At 44.6% G+C, this 25,274-nt stretch overlaps 2 protein-coding genes across 9 annotated transcripts in view; one reads left to right on the forward strand and one right to left on the reverse strand.

Annotated features, from left to right (window-relative positions):
* pns (DENN domain containing pinstripe) overlaps positions 1-11,643 on the reverse strand; it is a 78,096-nt gene extending 66,453 nt beyond the window's left edge. For all 6 annotated transcript variants that reach the window (XM_075871001.1, XM_075870996.1, XM_075871000.1 and 3 more), the window contains exons 1-4: positions 11,486-11,643; positions 7,108-7,217; positions 4,527-4,697; positions 973-1,143 (exon numbers count right to left, since the gene is read on the reverse strand). In XM_075871001.1, the coding sequence (XP_075727116.1) occupies positions 973-1,143; positions 4,527-4,697; positions 7,108-7,217; positions 11,486-11,591 (558 nt within the window). In that variant the 5' untranslated portion in view covers positions 11,592-11,643. The remainder of the gene's footprint in view (positions 1-972; positions 1,144-4,526; positions 4,698-7,107; positions 7,218-11,485) is intronic.
* Positions 11,644-16,061: 4,418 nt separating this feature from the next.
* Positions 16,062-24,935, forward strand: LOC119164097 (adenosine 5'-monophosphoramidase HINT2). 3 transcript variants are annotated; one of them, XM_075870984.1, is made up of 7 exons: positions 16,062-16,240; positions 16,395-16,572; positions 17,116-17,232; positions 19,046-19,180; positions 21,217-21,321; positions 22,882-22,954; positions 24,778-24,935. In XM_075870984.1, the coding sequence occupies exons 1-7, from the start codon at positions 16,170-16,172 to the stop codon at positions 24,867-24,869; spliced, it is 771 nt and encodes a 256-aa protein (XP_075727099.1). In that variant the 5' UTR covers positions 16,062-16,169; the 3' UTR covers positions 24,870-24,935. The 3 variants fall into 3 exon arrangements, with proteins under 3 accessions (XP_075727099.1, XP_037272099.2, XP_037272100.2); XM_037416202.2 differs by lacking the exons at positions 16,062-16,240; positions 16,395-16,572; positions 17,116-17,232 and adding an exon at positions 18,380-18,538; XM_037416203.2 differs by lacking the exons at positions 16,062-16,240; positions 16,395-16,572; positions 17,116-17,232 and adding an exon at positions 18,557-18,961.
* Positions 24,936-25,274: the final 339 nt, after the last annotated feature.

A 25,274-nucleotide genomic window follows, 5' to 3' on the forward strand; every position in this document is an offset into this window, starting at 1 on the left:
CAACACATCATGAGTATGGTCCAAAAACGCTGCCGATCGGTACTCGAGGCTTCTAAGAACACGCAGGCCAAACATTATAGCACAGCACGCGGTCTGGAATTTGCATTTATTTCCTAAAGTCAGCTAGAAATCGTTCCCTTTCTCTCGACAAATGATGCCACAGATCCAAATGATCGTGCCATAAAACAAAAGTCTCTGGCCATTAACCATTAAAGTTATCTTAACTACTAGTTTTTCCAATCACCAAAGTTATTTAATCTAATCAATAAATCAATTGGCTGATTTGAGCATTGTGAGCTGTATAGTTACTATGGCAGCCGCAGGATGCCACCATGTGCTGGCATGCTTATCAAAGTCACACTAAAGGTAAGGTGTGCATTTGGAAAAAAAAAAAAAAGTGCTCATGATCATGACGAGCGCTAACGAATGCATTTTCTTAATCCCCGCCCTTCCCTGCGTAGCTTTCAGTGTGTCCGCTAGTAAGAAAGGAGAGAGAAAGAATTTGATGCACGCGACAAATCCCCGTGACTCCGTCCGTACTTGATGGATTCTAAAAATTTTATAGCGGCGAACACATGAGGCAATAAACTAATTTGAATAACACAGCCTTTCAAAGATAACTTGAAAAGGTGTTACAGGGCGCCTTTAATCAAAAGTGAGTCGATGCCGGAGTACAGTACACACCAGCAGCGTACGCAGTGTTTGAAGGGGCTTATGAGAAGCATGGGCCGGGCCTGTAGAGCAAAGGCATGATGACCACTGGTCATTAATTAGGAGCAGCAGACTGGATTTCGAGAGAATGCAAGCGTTTGAAAAGGAGCCAGAAAGTTGGGTGGGTAGATGAGATTAAAAAGTTTGCAGGAATAACATGGCCGCGGGAAGCACGGGATTAAGTTGACTGGTGAAGCACGGGAAAGGCCTTTGTCCTGCAATGGGCACAATCAGGCTGACGATAATGAGAAGCATTATCACCTTGGTTATGTCGTACAGGGCTCCCCCGCTCGAGTCTGTCGACCTCGACGTTGTCATGAGCCGAAAAGACCTTGGGAGTGACCTTGACACAGGGGCCTCCGTCTTGATCGCTGCTGTACGTGGCAGTGGTGCCTTGTTCCCGTTTGAGCTCAGTTCTGTCAGGTGCATTGCCTGTCGTAGGAACAATATGTATTCATGTATAGAGACCAACGAACGAGTGCCAAATCATTTATTTCATAAAAGGTGTCACTCATGCATAGTTTTCCATTCTTACGTAAGCAGCCTCTTGTACGCACACGCGCTGCTCTGCGCAGGTCATGCAGATGTCTGGGAAACTTTCAGATTATTTGAAACACTTAAGATAACATTGCGTGTGCAATGCGAACCGTTAAGTTTATTTCGGAAATAACGTGGCCCCCAACGTTAACTTCGGAATCTTCGGTGCCACATGTATAAATGCCGACACACCTTACCCACTAACCAGTTCATCGATGACTTAGAAATTGCGTGCATCAATATCATTGAAATCTGAGCGTCTTTTTTCTGGACACAAGTTTGCCCTATGAAGAGGTTCATCATCACCGACTTAAGGATTTACTTACGTCACCAACTTGACCCAGTGACAATGTACATGTAGTTTGTGGGGATGCTGACATCCCTCCTGTAAAGTTGTCTGCGCCGCGTGGCGCATGTGTCTTGCCCCAAGGCTTCATTTCGGTGGTGACCACCGCCGGGCGATAGATGGCGTTGTGTTCGCTTTGAGTGCCATGTTGGTAGAGTGGTAGCGCCGGTGGTGGCCCCTGGCGGAACGCAGGCCTTGGTGGTAGGCGAGAGTTGAGCGAGTCTCTTCTGCGCGTGGCGGCTGCCGCGAACGGTTGTCTGTCGCGTGGGCCCCCCCGATGCTCGGCACCGCGGGCTTCGCGCCGGGGTCCCACGTGGAAAGTCAGGCGTTGGCGACGCCGCCTTGAGTATGTGCTAGTGTGTTGGGTGTGTTAGTGTGTGTTTATCATGTTATTGTGTGTTTAGTGTGTCCCTGCGTTATGTTGTTTGTATGGTAGCCTGTTATTTGAAATTGTTGTATCATTCGGCGGACGATATCGTCGTCTAAATTAGTTAATAAATGTATGTATGTTGTGTGCTTTGTACCGACCACGTCTACTGTGTCCGTTCACTCCAAGAGCGTGGCGTGGCGATGCGCACGTTCGCCTTGCGGAGACCCCACACTGGCGCCCAACGTGGGGCTCTTGGAGTATCGGACGACAGTTTTTGCGGTTCGGTACAGAGATTTTGTTAAGAGCCGGAGTAGAGTAGGCCTAGGGGGGACTTCTTTGCTAGCGTCGGTGGTGTGCTTTGTTGAGAAGCGAGGAGATTGGTCTTGTAACGCGTTTCAATTTGTCGGCAGGTTGACTTTCTATTCATTTTTTTTTGCTCGCAAGTGTTATTTTTGTTGTTGTTAGTTTTCAAAAACGTTGTTGAATTAGGACGAGAGCCATGCGGTCCGCATCCTGGGGTGAGCAAGGCCTAGAGCACGTGGTTTGTAGGCCAGGCCCGAAGCGAGTGAGTATGGAAGCCTCGTGGGTGGTCCGATTTTCTGTGAATAGCTTCTTCTATCTCTTTGGGCTCAGGGAGCCGGGCGTCGTTGCTGACTTGTATTGCGGCTCGACGCCGAGGCGTCGTGACACCGCCCGGGGCGGTGGACGCCGGTCGCTCGGTAAGCTGCTGTGTGCGGCGAGCGATAGGGCCACCTCACAGAGTAGACGTCTCCTCGCGGCTGCCTCTTCTGCGCCTAGGCTGGGTGCTGGGTGGATGCCGGTTGTTGTCGAGCGACTCATTAGGCCTAAGGCTCTGCGCAGCCGCCTGTCGCACGTGGCACAACTAGGTGGATCGTGGCGTTGAGGTGTTGCGCTCTGCTTCCCTCACTTTTTTTTATCTTGCGATGCAAGGGTTAGGAAAAGTGATTTTTGTTTTATTTTGATGGGCGTCTCGGCCGCCACCGATGTATTAGCTAGCAGTACTGACCACCGTACTACGTGGCTGAAAAGCCTGAAGCTCCCTCCCTAGGCCGCGCTCCATTGTTTCTTTCGAGTTTTGTTTTTGTTGATGTATTCAGCGGGAGGGATGTCATCCACGGCCGGCTGTCCTGCACATCGTCAGCGTCACTGGCCAGGAATGCGGTCGTGAGGTCGGGCGATGGAGATGCCTGGGACCTGCGCAACTGCCTGCAGTCCGGCGCCCTCGCGAGTGCTGGTCGCAACTGGAAGACGTGTCGGCGCTAGCGACGGATCGTCGCGCCGACGGCAACGTTGCTGTTGCGGGGCCAGTACTGAGGTGAAGTCTAGCCGGACAGTGCAGCAGTGTCGACCAGCGGTGGTGTCGTGGTGCAAGGACATTATGGTCGTGCGATATGATTTTTTTTGTTAAAGCTTGTGTAGCTAATTTCTGATTTCGGGATATGGTTTCATTTAAGGTTGGGGGAATGTGGGGATGCTGACATCCCCCCTGTAAAGTTGTCTGCGCCGCGTGGCGCACGTGTCTCGCCCCAAGGCTTCATTTCGGTGGTGACCACCGCCGGGCGATAGATAGCGTTGTGTTCGCTTTGAGTGCCATTGTTGGTAGAGTAGTAGCGCCGGTGGTGGCCCCTGGCGGAAGGCAGGCCTTGGTGGTAGGCGAGAGTTGAGCGAGTCTCTTCTGCGCGTGGCGGCTGCCGCGAACGGTTGTCTGTCGCGTGGGCCCCCCGGTGCTCGGCACCGCGGGCTTCGTGCCGGGGTCCCACGTGGAAGGTCAGGCGTTGGCGACGCCGCCTTGGGTATGTGCTAGTGTGTTGGGTGTGTTAGTGTGTGTTTATCATGTTATTGTGTGTTTAGTGTGTCCCTGCGTTATGTTGTTTGTATGGTAGCCTGTTAATTGAAATTGTTGTATCATTCGGCGGACGATATCGTCGTCTAAATTAGTTAATAAATGTATGTATGTTGTGTGCTTTGTACCGACCACGTCTACTGTGTCCGTTCACTCCAAGAGCGTGGCGGGGCGATGCGCGCGTTCGCCTTGCGGAGACCCCACAAGTTATACCAACTTTAGACAGATAAGAGGGCACCCTTGAGACCTCAACCTAGCACTAAACCGCCTCTAGATTGTGGTTGCCCAAGCCCCTAGCATGCAGAAGAGATTACCCTAAAGAGAGTTTATAAAAAAGCTCCTCTTCCCCAGCCCTATCTTCAAAACCCTCCACCTAGAAAAATCCTGATGGCAGGTGCAGTTTTAGGAAGACCAAGAAATGATCGTTAGCTACTGACTGTAGCTATGTTCTCACAAAGGCTGTTCTATTCACTGGGCTCTCTCTAAAGATGATACTGCAGATGACTTTATACACCCTTGTGAATGGGCAACTTGAAGGGGTTACACTCAGATATGCCTAACGAGGCTGAGATGTAAGGCATACAATTATGCAACAAACAGTATGACATCTAAAACAGTGCAAGAACTCAGTCGCAAAGCGACAGAGATGGCACTCAGCTCAGAGGTCTCATTTTAATATTAGTGATGCGAAGCATCACCTGTAATGTCTGCATGGCTGAGCAGATTTGCCGGTCGGTGACCTCCTCGTAGAAGGTGAGTGCCTGGCCGTAAGTCCGTGAACCGTCCTCCCGCGTGATGACGAACGGGTGGAAGAAAGGTTCGCGGGAATGCTTCTGTGTCCGGAAGGATAATCCGTGCGGCAGGCTGAGCTGCAGGATGGAGAAGAGCTCAAAGGCAAGTAAAAGGCAACAATGGCCGAACGTAAGACGCAGCTAAAGTGGACGATTGGGTAACTTGGTATGACATATACTTGAAATCGAAACAGCACAAACACAGAGGACCAGTAAAAGAAAGACACTACTGTTGTCTGTGTTTTTCTCACACTGGTCCCTCCTCTTTAGCACTGTTTTTATTTATAGCAAGAGACACAGGCATTAAACGAAATCATTCGCTGCGCGTTTCTATACGAAAAACAAATCAACATACAGAGCGACCGTTGGGACACCTAGAACATCATCAGAAATGAAAAAGTGATGGATGGATTTTACTCACAGCACCCCGCCTATGTTGAAAGTCATTGTTCCCGACATACATGTGTATATTTTCTGCACGGTGCACACATATAATTTTAACTGAACTAGCCAACTTTCATTACTGTTGTAATCAGTGAAGTTCCACCGTAAAATTTGCCGAAGATTTGGAGAAAGGGCGAAGGCGAACATGACCACATGTCTGATACCACAGATTGCCGATACAGATGTTACCGTTCTCTTTTTCAGACTGCACTCCAAACAGCTTGTCATATTTTAGCAAATTATTCCAGAAAAAAAGACATAGAGTGCTGGAATTGAGTAAATACAGTAATTACCTACACAGATTGTTGCAGCATTTAATTCTGCTTAACGGTCTCCACTTTACCTTTGCTTCGAGTTGCCAATTATTTGTCCCTTGAGCTGTGACATGCTTGCCTCCTGAGCCCTGATTCCGAAATGACTGAATAAGGCGAGAGAGTCCATTTGCAAGAAATATAGCCTGACAAGGTCAATAGCTGAACAGACTATTTACGAACGAGGCATCCCCATTTCACCGGTTGCTAGAGATTTCGAACGTCTTGCAATGCAACAGTGGGTGCACTGTACAAGCTCAGAGCAACTCAAGTGTGCTGTTTTTGGGTGTACCAGCTTCTATGCAGTGGCTAGGCTACGCTACTTGAAATATAAGAAGTGTTGGAAGTGCTTCAACATTTCTTGGCTGAGTGTTTCAAGAGCAGCATAATTTTTAAAGAAGGCATGAGTGACATGCATTTTTCTTTTTTGTTTAACACAGTGTAGTCTGACAGTTCACCTGCAGTGTACTGCCGCAGTGCAGGGACGGTGCCAGAATTTTTTCAATAAGGGTGGGGGGCCGCCAACGAGAAACAAGTGTGGGGCAGGAACAAGGCGAATAACTCATGCATTCTCTTTTGACTGCTTGCTCTTGGGGGGGGGGCATAAGGTGGGGCAGGCGAGCATCCCCCTCCCATACCCCAAATGTCATCCCTGCCACAGCGGCATGTTCACATGTGCCACAACGTCTCAGCATGTTCGGAGCGCTTGATTAACCATATGAGCAATGCAAAGTTCGAGCAGATGAGACATTCAGACCATGAAAAAAACTTGCTTGCAAAACACAAGGTAACGTTTGCCGAGAGCTTCAGTGTAAAAAAAGCTGCACATCCCCCAAACAACGATACTAGAAGCTACCGTCTAAGAAAGTGAAACGCTACACTTCTTGCCAACTGCCCGTTGGCAAAAAGGTGCATCCATCTATTCTGGGCATGCCAAAGGCACTGTAGAGTGCCGTGACACAAAATGTACATTGATTTGATTGATTTGTGGGGTTTAACGTCCCAAAACCACCATATGATTGTGAGAGACGCCGTAGTGGAGGGCTCCGGAAATTTTGACCACCTGGGGTTCTTTAACGTGCACCCAAATCTGAGTACACGGGCCTACAACATTTCCGCCTCCATCGGAAATGCAGCCGCCGCAGCCGGGAATCGAACCCGCGACCTGCGGGTCAACAGCCGAGTACCTTAGCCACTAGACCACCGCGGCGGGGCAAAATGTACATTGGCGGAAATACTAGATGGCATCATCAACTTCCTGGCCTTGCTCACTAGCAAACCAGTGGACATCAATGTCAACAATGCGGCCATATTGCCTATGGCAATTAATTCAGAATATGAGCCCAGGAGCCCTAGTTTCAAACGATCATTTTCGATGACAGTATCGATTTGCATCATGTAGAATCACACATGTCCAATGACTGGAGTGACTAATTTCTTGCCTTTCTTTGACCAGCCTACCACTCACATTGAAAGCGCTTTTACACTGATATATACACTAAAAATACGGCTCATGAGTAGCTCAAACGAAAGGATCACCACTTTTGAAGAGTGTCGGACCTGGGTTGCAATCTTTGAATAGGACGACCTCTTGATTAAATGCGTAACTGCCTTTGTAAAAAATCAAGGTTTCCTCCAGACATTTATGCTAAATTGAACAGATGTTAGTTTCCCCCTTTTCCCATTCTTCCCCGCAATACTTAGGTAATCCTCAAGCAAGGGACCGTCCTTACCATGCCAATGGCACTGGGGTCGAATGCGTTCCAGGAGACATTCTCAGGGTAGTGCGCCAAAACCTTGCCCTTGTAGCAACGGTCCAACGGCGTAAAATGTAGATGGTCACCTGGACAAAGACGTCGCAACATCAAGCACTCGCAAGCTCTCACAGCCTCAGTTGAAATCCGTTTGCCCAAGCCAATATCATACATTCCACCCAGCTCATTATCTCCCAATCACGTACAGTGCTCATGGAATGAAACGAGACATCAAACATTGCAGTATCACTGCTGGTATATGCAAGTGCTCAAGGCAATCATGTGTCACCATCAAAGGTCCCATTGAATCTAATGTACCTATACGAGCCACAATGACTCAAATGTAGCAAAAGATTTTGTGTTTATTTTCATTTTTGCTACAGAGTACCTTTCCGGCTGACTGCAAGCATTTATGTAGCCTTGATTTGTCCTTATGTGTGCATATTTGCATTCCTGCCTTCTTTTAACACGAATCTGCCCCAACTGGCCCAACTTTCTGTAGTTCTAAAATTCAGAAACTAAGAAAGCGAGGTCGAAATTACCACTTTCACCGACTAATCTTCGTATTAAAGCCCGAAAAGAGGGCTAACATGACTTCAGAATTAACTTTGGTCTAGCCGATGTCCTTCTTTATTATTCACAGCTGACAGTTGCCTAACTCTCTCGACAATGAAAGCGAAGTACAACTTAGACCTCATATATGATGGTGTTTCCCACTCAACCAAAGTAACTGCCTAAAATCTGCCCCAATCCGCATTGCTGTAATGACTAACAAGGCTTCACCTTGGAAGAATGTGTCACACAAGTATGCTTATAAGAAAGGCAATGCATTTCACACATTTTGAAGAAAAAAAAAAAAAACTAACATTCTTCATGGGTTCATGATTTGAAAGCTTTGACGAGAGCCCATAAGACTAATTCGACCAATTATTGATCTTCAAATGAAAAATGACTGGGTCAGACAGTGCACCAGCTAAGGCCTGCCTTTTTCACACAAAGTACAAATTACTTCAAATGAACAAGTTGAAACGTTATCACTTTTTACAATGGCACATTAAAAGTTGAAAATGGCATATTAGATGTTCATTCCGCAGTATGCAGTATGGATAACAGGACAAAGATATCAGAAGTATACAGAATTGATTATGAATAATTAAAATTTCAAGAAAAATCTTGCATATCATAAAAAAAGAAAAGTAGTCAAGCAATGGTACAAATTTGCTGTATTGAGCAATGTGTCCAGGATGCAATATTAAAATCAATGTCTACACTTTTTTCTACAAGGCTAAAAGCTTCTGAGTGACTGCTTAACCTACGAGGTTCAATAAATGCGATCACTTATATATATGCATGCAGCCTGCCAAGCTGATAAGAGATATGTTGGAAGTTATAGTCAAGGTGTTCAAGTATGCAGACATGCATAAATCTGTAAATCTGCAGTTAAGTGTGCTATTTGACAATAGTTACACAATTTTTCTAAGACAGGCCACTTTCAATATGTTTTCTGTGCATGTTACACGACTAAAAATATGATAAAGCTACAAAAGGAATCAGTAATGAATAATTGGCACTTCTCTAACTCTGCTTCCATCAAGCAAGAAACGACTCGCTTTTTCTATTCCTATGCACTATTGGCAAGGATGAGACCACAAACATTAAGCTAGTGGTAAATTAAGCATTCTTATTGCCTTAAGGGGACACTAAAAAAAAACAATTTTTCTCGTAATAGTCGATGACTCTTTTGCATTAACAAGATCCTCACATAAAACATGGCTGGCGACGTCACCTTGAAATTTCATCACCAATCACCATGATGTCATAGGTTTTGATGGCATCTACTCGCCCATAGAAAGTTGTTGATCTATCAAGATGAAGTACATTGTCCTCTTGACGGAGCCAGAGACTTAACATATTGTTGCGTTGGTGTCGTCAGAATACAAAAACACACATTAAAATCCATGTTGTCAGACGCAGCGATATTGGCATCAAATCTGAATGTGCCATTTAGCCATGATTTGCATTTATATCGATGAATATATAAGGGTGCAGTTACCATCATCAGAGTTTTCAGAATACAAGTTATCAATATAAACCAAGTGATTTCAGTGTTCCTTCAGATTCCTTTATATTACTTCTGACTGAAGTATATTGTTCAGTATCACAGATAGTTGAGCAAGTTGGTGTGCGTTCATGGTTTAAAATGGCACAACACCACGAGACGCCAAATGAAGAAAACACAAGGTCAGGCGCTAATGCTTGTGTTTTCTCCATTTGGTGTCTCGTGGTCATGCGCCATTCTTGAACATGAAACATACTGGTAGACATGAACGGTGCAGGGAAGGCAGTCCTGTGTTAATGGCATTGGATGTGGTGCATTTCATAAGTATTATAAATTATCGTTTTACCTACCTTCAAATGCTCGCTGGCCACAGACAACTATCCCATGTAATTTGAGTGGGTCATTAAATTTTGGTTCAAAAAGAAAAAATATGTCATGACTGCTTACACAATATTTAGATAGTTATTTACATTATAATTAGAAAAATAGTATGAATTAAACTGCAATTCATTCTAAAAATTCTACTTGCAATAAACTTGGTCTCCACAACCTGGGCATCAGAGTGCATAAATTTGACACGTTGATAGACAGTCAATTATAATGCACGCCACAAAGGGTAAAGTACACAATGTCCCCACATATATAGAGTGCACATAAGTCGAAACGTGTTCACACCATTAAACATTTAATCGGTCAAAACAATGCCAAGCCAGCTAACATTGAAGCAACACTAGCAATGCTAACAGGAGCTTTCCCTCATTGACACCAGAAAACAGGTTCATACAGGAGTACCCACTAAACGTATCAGGCAATGAGTAATGCGAGAATAAGTTGCAAGCAAAGTGCCTTCGAACGACATCCGAGGTCGAACGCTCACAATCGTGCAGCTGCAAGTTTTCAGGAAGTCAAAGAGCGAAGGTAAAAAAATAAAAAGCCACCACCGCACACAGCTGTTACGGGGACGTACTAGCAAACGTTCCACACATGTGTCACTGTGGAATGCGGTTGCCGTGGCAACTGTGAAGCTCGCGTGTGAGTCATGGATGCTTTAAACATGCAGGATGCTCAGATGAGACGAAAAGAGGTGCTGCCATTCGAGGTGAAATCAGAACCTCGACTATCATGCCTTCAAAGTTGAATAAAACACATGAATAATTCCATTTCGTTTTAACATTAAAGGTTGTAAAGTCTACGTACATGCAACTATCGCGAAATGGGAGTGGTGTTATAAAGGGAAAACTTGACTAATGACCAGGTAATTTGCACGGGAAAAAAATAGCGTGCCTTAGCTAAATTTCCTAACCTAATTAGCGGATATTCGTTGTTTCGGGGAACGTCTTAATCATGCGGGTAACTAAACGGAGTGGCAAAAAACAAGCGAAGTTCTTAAAGACCTTAGGTTCCTGGAAGATTGCAACACCACGCGCGGGCAAGTCGACAATATTCTGTGCATTACACGCAATTAGCAAGAGATGCTCCATGGGGGGGGGGGAGGGGGGCGATCGTGGAACACACACACACACATATATACAAAGCGTTGATCGCGTTCGATATCTAGGGCACCCGCTCGAATTATTCCGACGACAAGACGGTTTCGTGTGAAGCGCCCGACAATAGGGTGCATTCGTGCTGTAAACACGCGCCCCAAAAGTAACTTGGGCAAATGCAATTACTGCACGCTCTCGAAAAAGACAACACGCCGTTTTCACGACACCGTTCGAGTACGAGGAATTGCAAAATCCGGGTGGCGGAGAGAGTCGAGCGACGGCGAAAGTGAAAGTGCTGAGAAAGGGGGTGCAGTTCCCCGATGTCGCGAAACATCGCACGTTTCCTGGGACGGCTGGCGACGGGTCACGATTTTTACAGATGATGTGCGCGCGCTGTAGTTCTCCTTTCTTTCCCTTTCAACGCTTACAAACTAAAAAAAAAAAAAAAAACATGGTACTGCGAAATGTAATTAATGTGCAGAGGTTTGCAGAAAGTACGAATTCACATCGTGCGTCCACAGTCTGCTCGAGAAAACAAAAATGGGAAAGCTGCTGCAATCTAAACAGTGCATTCATAGCTTGCAGGAAACTGCGAGAGAAATAATCACAACTGGTGCGTGCGTTTCCGCGCTTAAAATCACTGGCATGCTGCAAGGATTGCTTCGCTTTGAACTCGCATACGGTTAGCAAGGCCAGGCAATGCATTCGGAACGTCTCGGCTCCGCATCGTAAGACTTGGGCACAGCGATTTTTTTTCTACCGAGTCAGCTTCGCGATCGCTACAACGGAGACACGAAAGCTTGCGTCTTACCCGATAGGGCGTCAGGTTCGAGTCCCGATTCGAGGTCTAGGCCGCACACGACAAAGTAGTCGGCTAGTCGCTTCTCGGACGCGAACACCGACCCCAGAGACGTCATAGCTCCGTGGTTTTCCGAAGACACTAGGCTCCCGGGCCTGACATTGTTTTCAGCTCGCAGGGCTCATCCTCCGCGCCGCCATGTTCTGGACGGGCATTTAACAAATCCAGCGCGCATGCGCGCGCCGCCGCCAGCGCCTTTACGTGGTTAGCGGCGAAAGCAAAACCAGCTACCATAGAGCCTGGAGCATAGAGTTAATCTAGTTCACTTTACAGACTACAACTACAGCATAGAGGAACAAAACAACATCTCTGGTATCACGTGTCTAGCATGGAGTAAGGAATCTTTGTTTTCTAGGGAAAAAGCTGGACCGGAAAAGCTATAATCATAGAGTCATCATAGCATACTGTATGTTAACCTCATCACTATAACCCACGGTACAGTGTCTAGAGTCCCACGGAGGAAGGAAAAAGGTAAGGAGAGGCCCTGACGTCACTCGTAGTGAAGCCTTTCTCTATGGTGAAGCCGCGATGAAGCCGGAAGTCGGCCATTTTGACTAGGCAAGTTCTCCTCTCTTGTTTACATTTGAATGCGAAGCAGAAGGCGCGACTCCCCCTCTGTCTCAAAAAGCACGTGGCCTGCGCGCCGCGTGCGCCAGTGCTATCCGAAACCAACGGAACGGATTTCAACACGCTGTCTTGCTGCGAAACGGTCAACGAAATCTCTGCGTATGGCTGTTGTACTCTTGCACTGCCGGCTTTTACGATAAACACGGCAAGTTGCACGTTAAGCTTTTTCTTTATTTGATGTGTTCTTTGTGAAAATAAAGATGATATTTCGGACATTGCCGCGCGACGAACCAGGCACCGAAATTTGTACAGCTTCTTTCAGATCACTTTTCCCCCCTTTTGTGCTTCTCTTTAGGCTTTATGAAATTTTCGGTCAGGCTGTGGGCTAGACACAACGATAAAAAAAAGAAAAAAAATGTCATCCCTGCAATAAACCCGAAGGTCCGTAATTATGCCAGTAAAGTCGGCGTCGGTGGAGTTTGTGTGCGTGGCAGCCCGTTGAGTTTGCGCCGGCCTCTTTGTTTTCGCCCCTCTTTTGTCCGACGCGCACTGCTTCCATCGGATATCCCAAAGGCCATGATTTCATTAGGACGAAAGCAGCGAAGACCACCCAAAAGTGCGTGAGAACACGTCTCCAGTGTGATTCACACGCTCTAGTAGCTACGGAGAACGGAGACCAGGATCGCGTTAGGGCGAAAGGTGGGAAGTTAGCCGAAGGAATGCGTGAGAAAAGGTCTGCGGGAAGCTTCAGGCGTCGACACAGCTGTCAAGAACGGCAGGGAAAGGCAGCCAAATGCGAGGGAAGATAACTCCGGGATAAGTGGCTAGTCATTAGAGGAAAATAAGGAGAAGGTGCTCGTTTCGGTCTTCCTTATCTGGAACACAGCTCAGCGCCAACCGCCAAGGATGGCGGGGAAGGCCATCCAGCGGAAAGCGATGGAAAAGAAGTTCGGGATAATTGGTTGTATGAAAGAGAGGCTGACGTGTGTGTTCAAAATATCCTCTAATGCAACAAAACACACCTGGCTCTTATTGATACAACTGATATTGGCCATAAGATAGAAACCAAATACTGCGTAGAATGCCTTCGGGCATTTTCCATAGTCGAAATGTGCTCTAATGCAACTAACTGTGCCTGACACTTCATGATGTGACAGATATCGGTCATAATATTGCAACTGACCCCTGTATGGAAGACTTCTGGGCGTTGTCTTTAGTCAAGGTATTCTCTAAAACGACAAATGACACCCAACTGTTCATGAAGTCACAGATATCGGTCATAATATTAGAACTGAAACCTTAATGCAAGACTTCTGGACGTTGTCTTTAGTCAAAGTATTCTCTAACACGACAAACGACACCCAACTATTCATGAAGTCACAGATATCGGTCATAACATTAGAACTGAATCCTTAGTGGAAGACTTCTGGACGTTGTCTTAAGTCAAAGTTTTTTCTAAAACGACAGACGACACCCAACTGTGCATGAAGTCACAGATATTGGTCATAATACTGGAACTGAACCCTTCATGGAAGGCAGCCAAAATGTTCTCCAATGCAATAAAACACAACCGACACATCATGATGCAACAGATATTAGTGACCAGATTGGAAGCGAGCACAGCGTGGAACACTTTCGGATGGTATATTTATTTATTTTCTAATACAGCTGCTCACTGTGAGGCTACTGCAAAAGTGGCGTACATATATACAAAATGAAAGGATTTAAACAGTAATATCACATTAAGTGTGCCAAGGTAAACAAATATCACTACCCTTGAGTGCACCCCTGTAATAAATGAGAGAAATAGGACATTATTATAATACAAGTGCCTCCAAAAAGTCAGACACACTGGTATTAGGAATCAAACCAAGTAGATCAATCCAGTGTTTGATAACTTTATTTGAACGTGTTAGAGAGCTCCACAAAGACTTCTAAGCTGGGTGGTGATTGCGGATCAGTGCTGTGTTGAAGACTTCAGCACTTTGCTGGTAGTTTAAATATCCTTTAACATATACAAAATGCATCTGACACTTCTTGATGAGACAGACATTGGTTTTGAGATTACAGCCAAGCACTGCGGCTTTCACATGTCATCAATTGTCAAAATACCCTATAATGCATAAAGCATGCCAAAAATTTTTGATGGGACAGATACCGATCAAAGGATTGCACCAGAGCACCGTACAGAAGTTTTGGCAAGTTTTCCAACAGAACAAAACTGAATATGCTTAAGTGCATGCGTATATATAATCCAAGTTAATGTATATACTAAAGAACTGAACAGAAACGAAGGACTCCTTGGAAACACATACAAATATTCAATGTTCGGAACCATCGAATATATTCAGCTCATTACAGTCTGGAGGAACAGATAAATACATGCACAGCTCTGAAAGGTCTCATAAGTCACATGAGGTACTTTTTGCATTTCTGCTATACAAAGTGCAGTACCATACTAGTGCACCTTCATTCATTCTGTGCATACATGTGATGATCTTCTCTTCCAACAATCGTGTCATCGTGCAGCTGATTTCAAATCAGGTGCTTCTCACAAGGTTTTCAGTTATCTGTCCAGCTGTAAACAGAACGCATGTTATGTTATAGTAAACTGTAAAACGACGGAGAAGCACCATTGTATGCCTAGAGCTATCAGTATCAGAATGAACTATAAATTAAGAATGTGTGTGTTAGAATGCCTCCAAACAACGTATGTGCTACTGAGCGTGGCAGAGAAGCAGAAGAAGCGAGAAGTGAAATAGCAGGCAATACCAGCAGCACTTAATCATGCAACTTTCTTTTTCGATCCCCACATCAACGCACGCTCGAGTTTCTGTCTTGTACGTGAATGGAAATGAGACCGCTGACAGCTCAATGTGTCAGCGTCGCTGGTACCCGACACGAAGTCACATCTCACTGCTACCAACCAGCGCACGCTTGTTATTAGCTTGGCAACACACGAAAACGATTAGCACTAAAGCCAACGAATGCTTCCGCGTCATACAATTCGCGAATACACTTATATAAGTACGTACGTTTTCACATCACGGAAATGTGTTGGCTAGTGCGAGGTTCGCTTTCAGCGATGGTGAATACCGATGTTGAAAACAAACACAGTGCAGATAAAAACTCCCCCGTATGAACTACGCGGTATTTCGGGCGTCGTATATGGTGTCTATGTTGCGACGGAAACTACCGTAGAGTTTTTTCAGCCGATGTGCTTCGCATGTGCTGGTTCATACGGACTACATGGTAGAGGCCTGCGCTGGATGCAGATGACACCGATCTGAATTGCCTCCGCGGTAGGCGAGGGCTCACGCTCAAACCTTCGAACATCCGAAGTCTGTTTACACTCGTTTTTAGGACAGAAAGTCACAGATCAAAGCACAAGAACACCAACATTCTCCTTTCGCTCGGCCGACGATCGCACACGGGACCGGCGCTAGCATAGCCGACCGGCATTCGCTGGATTTGTCGGCGTCGCTCGAACTCGGCACGAAACCGCGTCACGCTGGTAGCACTCGCAGTCGTTCGTTGTCGTTCTAGATTACGAAGCGGCCATTCAGTAACGTTTGGAGTAGTTTTCATGCTTGCTTTCAGCACTCGGCTGTGCCTTCGAAGCGGCGGCCGTTAGGCACAACATTCGGAGTCATCGCGGCCTCTGGTTGGTTGGCACGCGGCCTCTGGTTGGTTGGCGCCGCTGTACGCGTGGTGACGTAGCGCACGCGAGGCGAAATATCAAGCCCGGCTTGATCCCTCGCGACTGCTATGCCCCTCCGACGCCGAGAGGCGCATTTGACGCTTTTGACGCGTAGACGCGAGCGTACGCGTGCCAGTGGTTGGCACTGGGGTGGTTCACGCGCAAACAGACCCTTCAAGGATGCCCGCCCGGTCCCAAAAGCGCCCGTAAAGAAACACAGCATTCCTCCATTCTCAACGAAAGCAGAATATGATTGTGTATACCACACTGGAGGATTTCGAGTAGTATTAGCGGCACGTCTTGCTGCGTTCGCACTATCCCTCAAAGCTCCACTGCAAGCACTTCGCTGTGTGCGCGGTCACAGCCACAATGCCCAGCTGTTGTGTGCCAGAATGCAAGTCACGCGGGTCGCAAGAAGTACCAGCCACCTCCTACCACTTGTAGGTAAATTTACTTATTGGTGCATACTCTACCGCATGCCAAAGTTGAATGTATATGTGCGCATAGTGGCAATTCTTCTGTACATTTATAAATTAACATGTTAGTTACGCTGCGTATATACTGTGCAACACATATGCAATCATTCATCATCAGGTTTCCCAAAGACGTCGTTCGTCGGACAAAGTGGATAGAAGCAATTTGGCCACCGCATATTCGCCGGGAACCTGCAAGGAATGCTCATGTTTGTTCGAAGCATTTCTTAGAGGAGCATTTTGATCGCACGTCCGCGTTCAAAGTCCGCCTACGAGAGCATGCAGTTCCTACTCTTTTGGTGAGAACGAATGAACTTTGGAACCAATTTCCCTTATCTTCGAGCAAATTTTTTATTTATGCTCTTCTCTTTCTGGTATACGCTTTTGATACATGTCGCTAGCGTTATAGGGGCAAATAATTTTAAAAAGAATGGACGTACAATAAATGTTATACTGCAAAATAAATAAATGACCAAATAAATAAATAATCAAATTGTCATGCACCAGTTGTATTCATCCATGCTTCCTTTTTTTTTGACATCACCAAAAATTATATTCTCATGTTAAAAATTAACAGCACCAATTCATACCTGTTAGTAGTTTGTGCACGAATTGGTGCAATGCAAAAACACTTAAGGTAGCCCATAACTTGCATCCGAAAAATTAGATATAAATGTGGTAATTAAAAGCAAAAGTTTTGTAAGTGCCTCTTGTATCATGTATAATGCTTAATTTATGTTGGTATGAAGTGACGCAACACCTGTGCCATTGTTATTTCGTTTATCGTTCTACTTTTTCCGTCCAATTTGCAATAGTAATATTGAAAGTCTTCAATCCCCCAGCTACCACATCCAGTACAACAAGGTGATAGAGTACCTGATTCAGCAAGCACCGAATCATCCTTTGATTCCCCTCAGCTCATGCAAGGTGGTGCTGAAGGCTTGCTGCTGCTTGCACAGGTAAACATTTCACCTTATCATCATATTATGCTTACAGGTCGAGTTGTGCTTGATGAATGCACTTGACAATAAAATAATCTGGTCGCACTTGGCATATTAGAATTTAATGTGTATTTGTACAATGCAATGCAAGTAAAGCAATATGCAGAAACTGAGGGAATGAATACAGTTATTTTGACTCAACCCTTCAGTTTCAATGCCTCGTTTTATCTGCATTGTTTTGAACAGTTTTTCATGAAGGCATTTTTAACTAGCAGTCATATATTACTATCAGATTGCTGCAACTTCTCATGAAGGCCTCCAAGCTAGTCTCTCCACACCTGAATCGCCTGAGCAGGTTGCTGCAACTTCTCATGAAGGCCTCCAAGCTAGCCTCTGCACACCTGAATCGCCTGACTCAGCTGCAGGCCTCCTACAGTACTGTCCTTTAAGTACTGTAATGGCAACAACTACAACGCTGACATCTTGAAACGCTGTCATTGTTGCCATTACAGTACCCAAAAAAAAAGCACTAAACTTATCGAAATAAAACGCTCAACATAATAGTAAAACATTCAAACAAATAAAAATTTTGTGCTTTATATACCAACTACTTTTACGCAAAATACAGTGGTCATTTGTGTAATACTGTGCGCGCGTAAAAAAAAAATGTGCTTGCAGGTTTGTTCACTAGATGACGCCACCATTCTAGTATTGTGAGGGGACGCTCATAGCATCCATCCATCCATCCATGTATCAACATTTGAGAGTTGTGCGGCCGATATTTCCGGCTTGGTTGCGCCTAGTCGTCCGTGTTTTATGTTGCCATGAACCAAACATGACTTTATGTGATGGCCTCTTACTGTGATGCAACAGAAATTTATGAAACAAAAAAAAATGCCGAGTTTATTCTAGCATGCAGTGGCGAGTGCGAGAGTACACATATAGTTAATATACAGACTCTATGAGTGTATTAACTCTATGAGTGTACATCACCCTAAAGCAAAGTATCGTTTCATCATGGCGGCACCCTAGTGGTTATAGGTTTTAATACATGAGGGCAGCTTGCATAGCTCTATGCAAGCTGCCCCGCCCCCCTCCCCTTTCCGTCAACTTGCGTTAATGTAGCCTTCGAGACTCTCTCGAAATTGTGGAGCATGGTGTTGGCTCTCGGAGGTTAAGAAACACAAACATGGCGGCTCTTAGAGCTCAGGCATCAGCTGATTTAGTTCGGAAAGTTTCTGTTGCAGTTTTTTCTCGCCGTTTGGACCCACAGCGGCTCATAGCCTCCGTCTCAAGTCTTCAGAGGCGACTGTTATGTCTAACAGTAAGGCTGTGGTGTTTTGCGGTTGCCTCGTATTTCAAATTTTGTTCACAGTTTGAGGCGCGTGTGTTGGTTAATCGCGCCGGTCGGGCACAGGTCCAAGATAGCACGGAATATTCTGTTCTAAGCGGAGTCTCCCGAGGATGTTTTTTGAAATACGACGCCGTGATATCGTTTAATGAAAAAGAAGGGTGCTGTAAGCATCGCTGATTGTTTTACTGTTTACCGACCGTCTCGTATTGTAAACGCGCGCACAGGCACACATGGTTCTCGCGAAAGAAAGAGAAGAGGATATAATGAGCTTTGTTGTTGTTTAATCGTCATCCTTTCCCACTCGACCTGGTGGCTTCGTGTTTTTTCTGGATCAACGAGACCGCGTCCTCGATCTATCTTTTCGAGGAAAGTCCATAAAGCCTCGCATGCATGGTAATGCTGGTCGATGTAGCAAACGCTGTCGCCTCAATGTCATTGTTGTTTACGAGTTGCCTGATGGCCGGCGCAATGTTGCAGAGTTCGACGTCGTCGTTGAGCAGCGACGAAGTCGCCAAGGCCCAGCATGCGACCGTGACCGCCGGCAAACCAACCATCTTCTCCAAGATCCTTGACGGCAGCTTGCCGGCCGACATCATCTACAAGGACGACAAGGTATACAAGTTATGCTGAACTGGTAATAACTCGATCGGCCTTGTTCGGTCATTTTTGTTATGCGTGCTTTCTTGAACAGCGAAGCATTTTAAGCTTTAGTTCCAGCCGTGGCCGGCAAGCGCTCAAAACTGGGTGAAGCTGTGTAAAGCAAAGTGAAAGCATAACATAGCCATGTATAGTGTAGTATACTATGTTATATATAGTATAGTAGAAAGGAAAGTGGGAGGGAGGAGGAGTAATGTGAGGGTGAGAACGATTCCAAGTGGAACTGATGAAAAAAAATCATTGGCTCTTGGTACTTGTATTCCGTCACAAGGGACAGCTGTGTTGTGTTCATAACATAGCTTGCCATCAGGGGGTGCTTCTCGTTCGTGAATCTTAGGAGCTTTGAAGCATTGTTCTGTCTCACAGTGTTAATCCTCATCTATCTCGCGTGCTTCCCTTATTTTTACGCTGTGCAGCCAGTAATTGCTGGTTGCAAATGATGTGCAGCTATCAGTGTGACATAACAGTCTTGATAGGGAATTGGTCATTGCAGAATTTGCAGGGAAGCAAATGCAAGCAATTAAGCTAGATGTTCACAATTTTTGTATGGCACAAAGGCCTCCCAAATACCGTTTGTCGTAAATTGTACAGAGTTTAACAATATGATACACGTAGAATGACAAAGGGGCAATAGAACAAAATATGATAGGAGTAACATTAAGAGATCAGAGGATGGCAGGATGGCTCAGGGAGCAAACAGGGGCTGCAGATATCCTAGTTGGCATCAAGCAAAAGAAGTGGACTTGGGCTGGCCATGTAATACTAAGACAGGCAACAGAAGGACAGTATGTAAGAGAAACAGAATGGTGACTGAGGGATGGGAAATGAAGATGGCCGAGATTTAGATGAGGTGACGAGACTAAAAAGTTCGCAGAAATAAAATTCACCCAAACCTCATTATAACAAAGTTGAATTTTACACGAAAATAAGTACGTTAAATCCGAAAATTTGTTATAAGGGTATACTACCAACACTATACTTATTCCAAGACTTTTTTTCATTTACTTCGTTATAACCAATATTTTGTTATATCTAGTGTGAATGTAGAATCAGCTCGTACAAGATGGGGCTAACTGGAGATCATTGAGAGATGGCTTCGTCCAGCAGTGAACTGAAACAGGCCAAGAATGATGATGGTGACACACGAAGAGCAAAAGAATAAATGCAGAGTCACTTGGTTCACCTCTCGTGCCTCTATATGTGTTATTGCAGCGCACCTATATCGTCCAGACCATGGGCAATGTGAACACTTTCAGCGTGACATTGCTTATTCTTGATAGGAAAATTGCGAGCGCTAAGTTTTCAACAAAGGAATCGCATGCAAACAAATGTGCTGTCAGCGATGTTTCTGAACTTTAGCAGCTTCAATAAGCAGCATTTATTCCAAGCCATTGCTTAGTCAACAACGTAAAGAATTCTCTATGCAAAACCAGCTGTCAGGCCCAACGTTTATTGTTCTCGAGACTAGCACAGGAATAAAGCTTGATAAGTACACCTGTGTGAGTGTAGGCTTGCACAAGCTACTGTGGCATTTGGACCGTTGTGTCGAAATTAAATTGTGAAGAAAGGAGCATGGGTTTATATCAAAACCACAGCATGATTATATAAGGATTGAACGGCATGAAAGTGTGTTCAGGAAGATTTTCGGCCACATCGAGTTTATTAACTTATGTATATCTATATCTAAGTACAGGGGTATTTTGACAGGTTGCCACCCTTAAAAGACAGCCACTGTAGCCTCAGTGATCAAGTGAATAATCAACAGTATATATAACTAGTGATGTGGGAAGTGTACACTGTGGTGTGATAGAAGGTTATGATAGTAGTTAAGCACTTAATTGCAATTGAAATTGTTGTAATGATCACATTGTCGTCAATGTACACTGTGAACTAACATAATTTACTGATTCCCCATTAGTTTTAAAGCTTTTTGAGCTTACACATACACTTGGATCTATAGCAGAATGTAATTGTTAATCCTCTATATGCAGTGCATTGCCTTTCGAGATGCCATGCCCCAGGCCCCCGTACACTTTCTGGTCATCCCAAGGAAGCCGCTGCCCATGTTAGACTCGGCCACCGATGAAGATGTTCAGGTACGATATTACTGGCCTCACATTCCTTATATATGTATGGCTCCCTCCAAGCTGATACCCCATTACTATGTGATTGTGTTAAACAAAATTGTAGGGCCACTAAGCAATGTTGTTGTCATCAAGATTGTCGAAATATTCCTATGTATGTAGTGGGGATCCTAAAGTTCCAGTAAGAAAAGCAGCTCATCCTTGCTTCTTCAGGTTTGTCTTCTTTTATCATTGTATCATAGCATGATGACTATCGTACTAATTGCTTAGTGCCATAACTCAGCAGTACCAACAAAACCCCCACAAAAAAAGAATGTGACATACTATGTCATAATTGTATAGTGGTGTGCCAATGTTTTCATTTTTATTGGTGTTTGTGTTTTTTGGATTACTATAGCTTTGATCAAGTTGTTGAATGAAAAACCATGGCTACAATATTTACATTTCAAATTCATCATTCAGTCATGCAACCAGTGCAGCAAATGCATGCATAGACAGGGCTGAGTGTTGGTAGCATTTTCATTGCAAAGGAGTCATGGCTGGTCACTATTGCGATCTGAAATCTATAGGAATCTATGCAATCTATGACTGGAATTTATAGTGAGATGGGTATAAATAGGGTATGAACTTATTGTTAGAAATCTGGATACCCAACTCACGGCATTCATTCTTCACTATCTGCCCAATACAATAGCAGCTACTCCTCTACCGTAGTAGCACTAACTGCTGCCTCTTTGTTGCTGACATGTTGTGATTGTTGCTTCAACATCATGACAGCATTCATTCTACTAGGGTGAATTGGTCTGGGGCAACAAGTCGCCAAGCTTCCTATTCCTGACTATTTGTTCTATTATAAGATTGTCCATACATTAATCAGAAATATTCAATATCATTCATTGCACACTGTTTCACTGTATGGTCCATCAACTGTACAGCTGGCTACACCAGTTTTTCGAGCGATCTATGTGTCCACGTTTAAGGCCTTCATTGATCCTGTGGTGTGTTCAGAGATCATGCGATCAGAATCATGCTTTTACACTATTTTCACATGCAGGCACGAATTATAGGAAAAATTCTAGCTCGGTAAACTGTGTTCTCAGTCACTCACAAAGTGGCGGTGTCACCTGGTTGGAGAGCACGACCATTTATGCTGGCCTCTGTGACGGGTGACGCAATTGAGGACCACACCCTCGCTACAAAATGTGAAAGGAAACATTGCGATTAGCTGCATCAGATGTGTAAACTCGTTAAGCATCTATTGTGTCTTTCTTGCATGGCCCTTCACACCATTGTGCACTAATTGGAAGGAATTAGAGACCTAGTTTGCATCTGCAGGTTTAAGGGCTTATGCGAAATGCCCCTGTAGTTTTCAAGTAGTCTCGAGAGTACTTGATAACCGCAGATGCATGTGGACTCTAGTTTTCTGCAGAGCTCGATAAAGTTTGTTGCCAGCCATCTTTTTTGTTTTCGTTAGCAATAGATGATGGGATGTAATACTTTCTGTCCTCTCTCTGGCATTTGCATTATTTTCAAATGTGCAATATATAATTGTTTTTTCTTACTGTTATGCAGCTTCTGGGTCACCTGTTGCTGACAGCCAAGAAGGTTGCAGCACAAGAGAAGCTTAAGGATGGCTACAGGCTAGGTATTGGCACTTATGTGTGACTGCATGCCAGAGAAGGAAGTCTGTGGAATAGTTGAAAATTAAATTGGGAGTGCATTTAATATACATATCCAAGTTGTTAATGGTAGCCTACTATTATCCTTACTAACATGTCCTTCCAATGTGCACATAAATCTGGAAAGCTAACAAAGAAACATTTAAGGACTCTAAGGACTGCACAGTAAAATGGTGCAGTGGTACATGATGCTTCCGAAATCGTAGAAATGTTGAGATAATATTTTAAAATAATTTTTGCATCCCATGAAACGTCACACTCAACTCCCAAATTTCATTTCAACAAACGTGTACCATCAAATGTTCTTAACTAAGTACAAGGGACTTTCAAAGTGCTTCATTATTCAGAACATTTGGTTGTAAAGGTCGTGTACCATAATGCTTTCAGTTTAGTGAGCCTGTAATTATATTTATTGAAAAAAACCTTTTCCTTGAGGAGGCATTTCTTTTTATATGTATGTATATATAAATGCCATGTGGTAACTACTAAACATGCATAGACTACTTTATGGATGTGTTTATAGGCTATTATCTTGGGCTGCTTACATAGTTATTTCTTATTTATAACAACTATCTAAAGAACAATATTTCAGCAGGCTTGTGGTAAGACAAATGCTTTTCATTACCTTGTTGATTTGACATGATGGCATATGTGTATCAGCTGGGGGGAGGGGGCAAGCACCCCTTTCCACTGAGAAAAGTTGGGGGGGGGCTAAGTCCCCCACTTTCGACAGTGCTTACTTTGGCTGTACGCGGGGGAAGCGAACAACTAAGATGAAGTTTTCGTTCACAGTAATCATTATATTATATTGTTACGATGAAACGAAACTATTTCGAGAGAATGTTACAATATAGCGAAATTTTCCCAACATTTCTGGTGTGACGATTTTCCTTGAAGGCATTTTGTGGTGCAATTCACCTAAGCAACGCTTTCCCGTCTTGTGCTCTGGCATTGCAGAGCAGGCTAGCGCTGAACAGAAGCCCTCTATCATTACATTACTTGCTCATGCTTTTATTCTGCTGTGACTGGCCGATTCGGTTATGGATGGGAACAAACAAACTTTCTATGAATAGGTCAAATCATTTGCTGCTTCAGGAAAATCATTTTCTTTCATCGAAAAGCAGTAGCATCACGGCTGCTCTGTTGGAGCTGTGAGACGATGATTGTGACGTATATTTTTAAATGATTTAGTTTTGCCGTAGTCTCCAATCATCCCTATACACCTTGCATATGGTAATTTGTAGCGATGCCGGCAGCTTGCAAGATAACTACGAATGAAGCAGTGGACTCAAGCATAGTGCGAAACTCAGCTACCGAACCAAGGAGAAGGTGAAAGACCGTGGTTTTTAGCACTATAGATGCTTAATTAGGAGTCAGGTTCATCAAAGCACGAGCACATTGATATATATATATACAGTTGATGAGTGAAGTTAGCTTCCCCCCCTACTCACGAAAGAGTTGGTACGGCACTGCATGATGGCATTCAAAATACTGGTGCTGAAACCCAAGATGCTGGTGTCCAAGAGTCAAGAGTAAAATAGTACATACGCTTGTCTGTGGAAACGAAACTATTGTCCTAAGTAGAAAACTTGTAGCATTATTTGGTCCTTTTCTGTCCATGCCTGGCCATGCACTTGTCATTGGAAAAAAGCCCCTTTATCAGGCTGTCCTGCTAATCAGTTAGAAAAAAAGATGCATCCGCACACGTTGATGCAATGAATATAGTAGTGTTATAATGTGCTGTTGATCCTGAAGTGCAATGATGTTTTTTTGATTGCTTGCTTTACAGTTATCAACAATGGGAAGCAAGGCAGCCAGTCCGTCTACCATCTTCACTTGCATGTCCTTGGCGGCCGCCAGATGGGCTGGCCACCAGGATAACTCCTCGACACTGTGCCAAAGAATCATGTAACATTTTTGTCTGAAATAAACTTACTATGTACGTTTTTTCAGTCCCCAGCAGCTGCGAAGCAACTGACCACGGCGGCGGTCAGATCTGCAAAGCAGCAGAGGGTGCTAAGAATCTCTGGATCCGGACAGGCCGCCATTGGAACCTGAACTTGGCAACGTTTAACGCTAGAACCTTATCTAGTGAGGGAAGTCTAGCTGTACTATTCGAGGAGCTAGAGGGTGTTAAATGGGATATAATAGGGCTTAGTGAGGTTAGGTGGACAGATGAGGCCTATACGGTGCTACAGAATGGGCATGTCCTTTGCTATCGGGGCTTGGCTGACAGAAGAGAACTGGGAGTGGGCTTCCTAATTCACAGAAACATAGCTGGCAACA

The sequence above is a fragment of the Rhipicephalus microplus genome, chromosome 8 (genome assembly GCF_043290135.1).
Source record: "Rhipicephalus microplus isolate Deutch F79 chromosome 8, USDA_Rmic, whole genome shotgun sequence".
Lineage (NCBI taxonomy): Eukaryota > Metazoa > Arthropoda > Arachnida > Ixodida > Ixodidae > Rhipicephalus > Rhipicephalus microplus.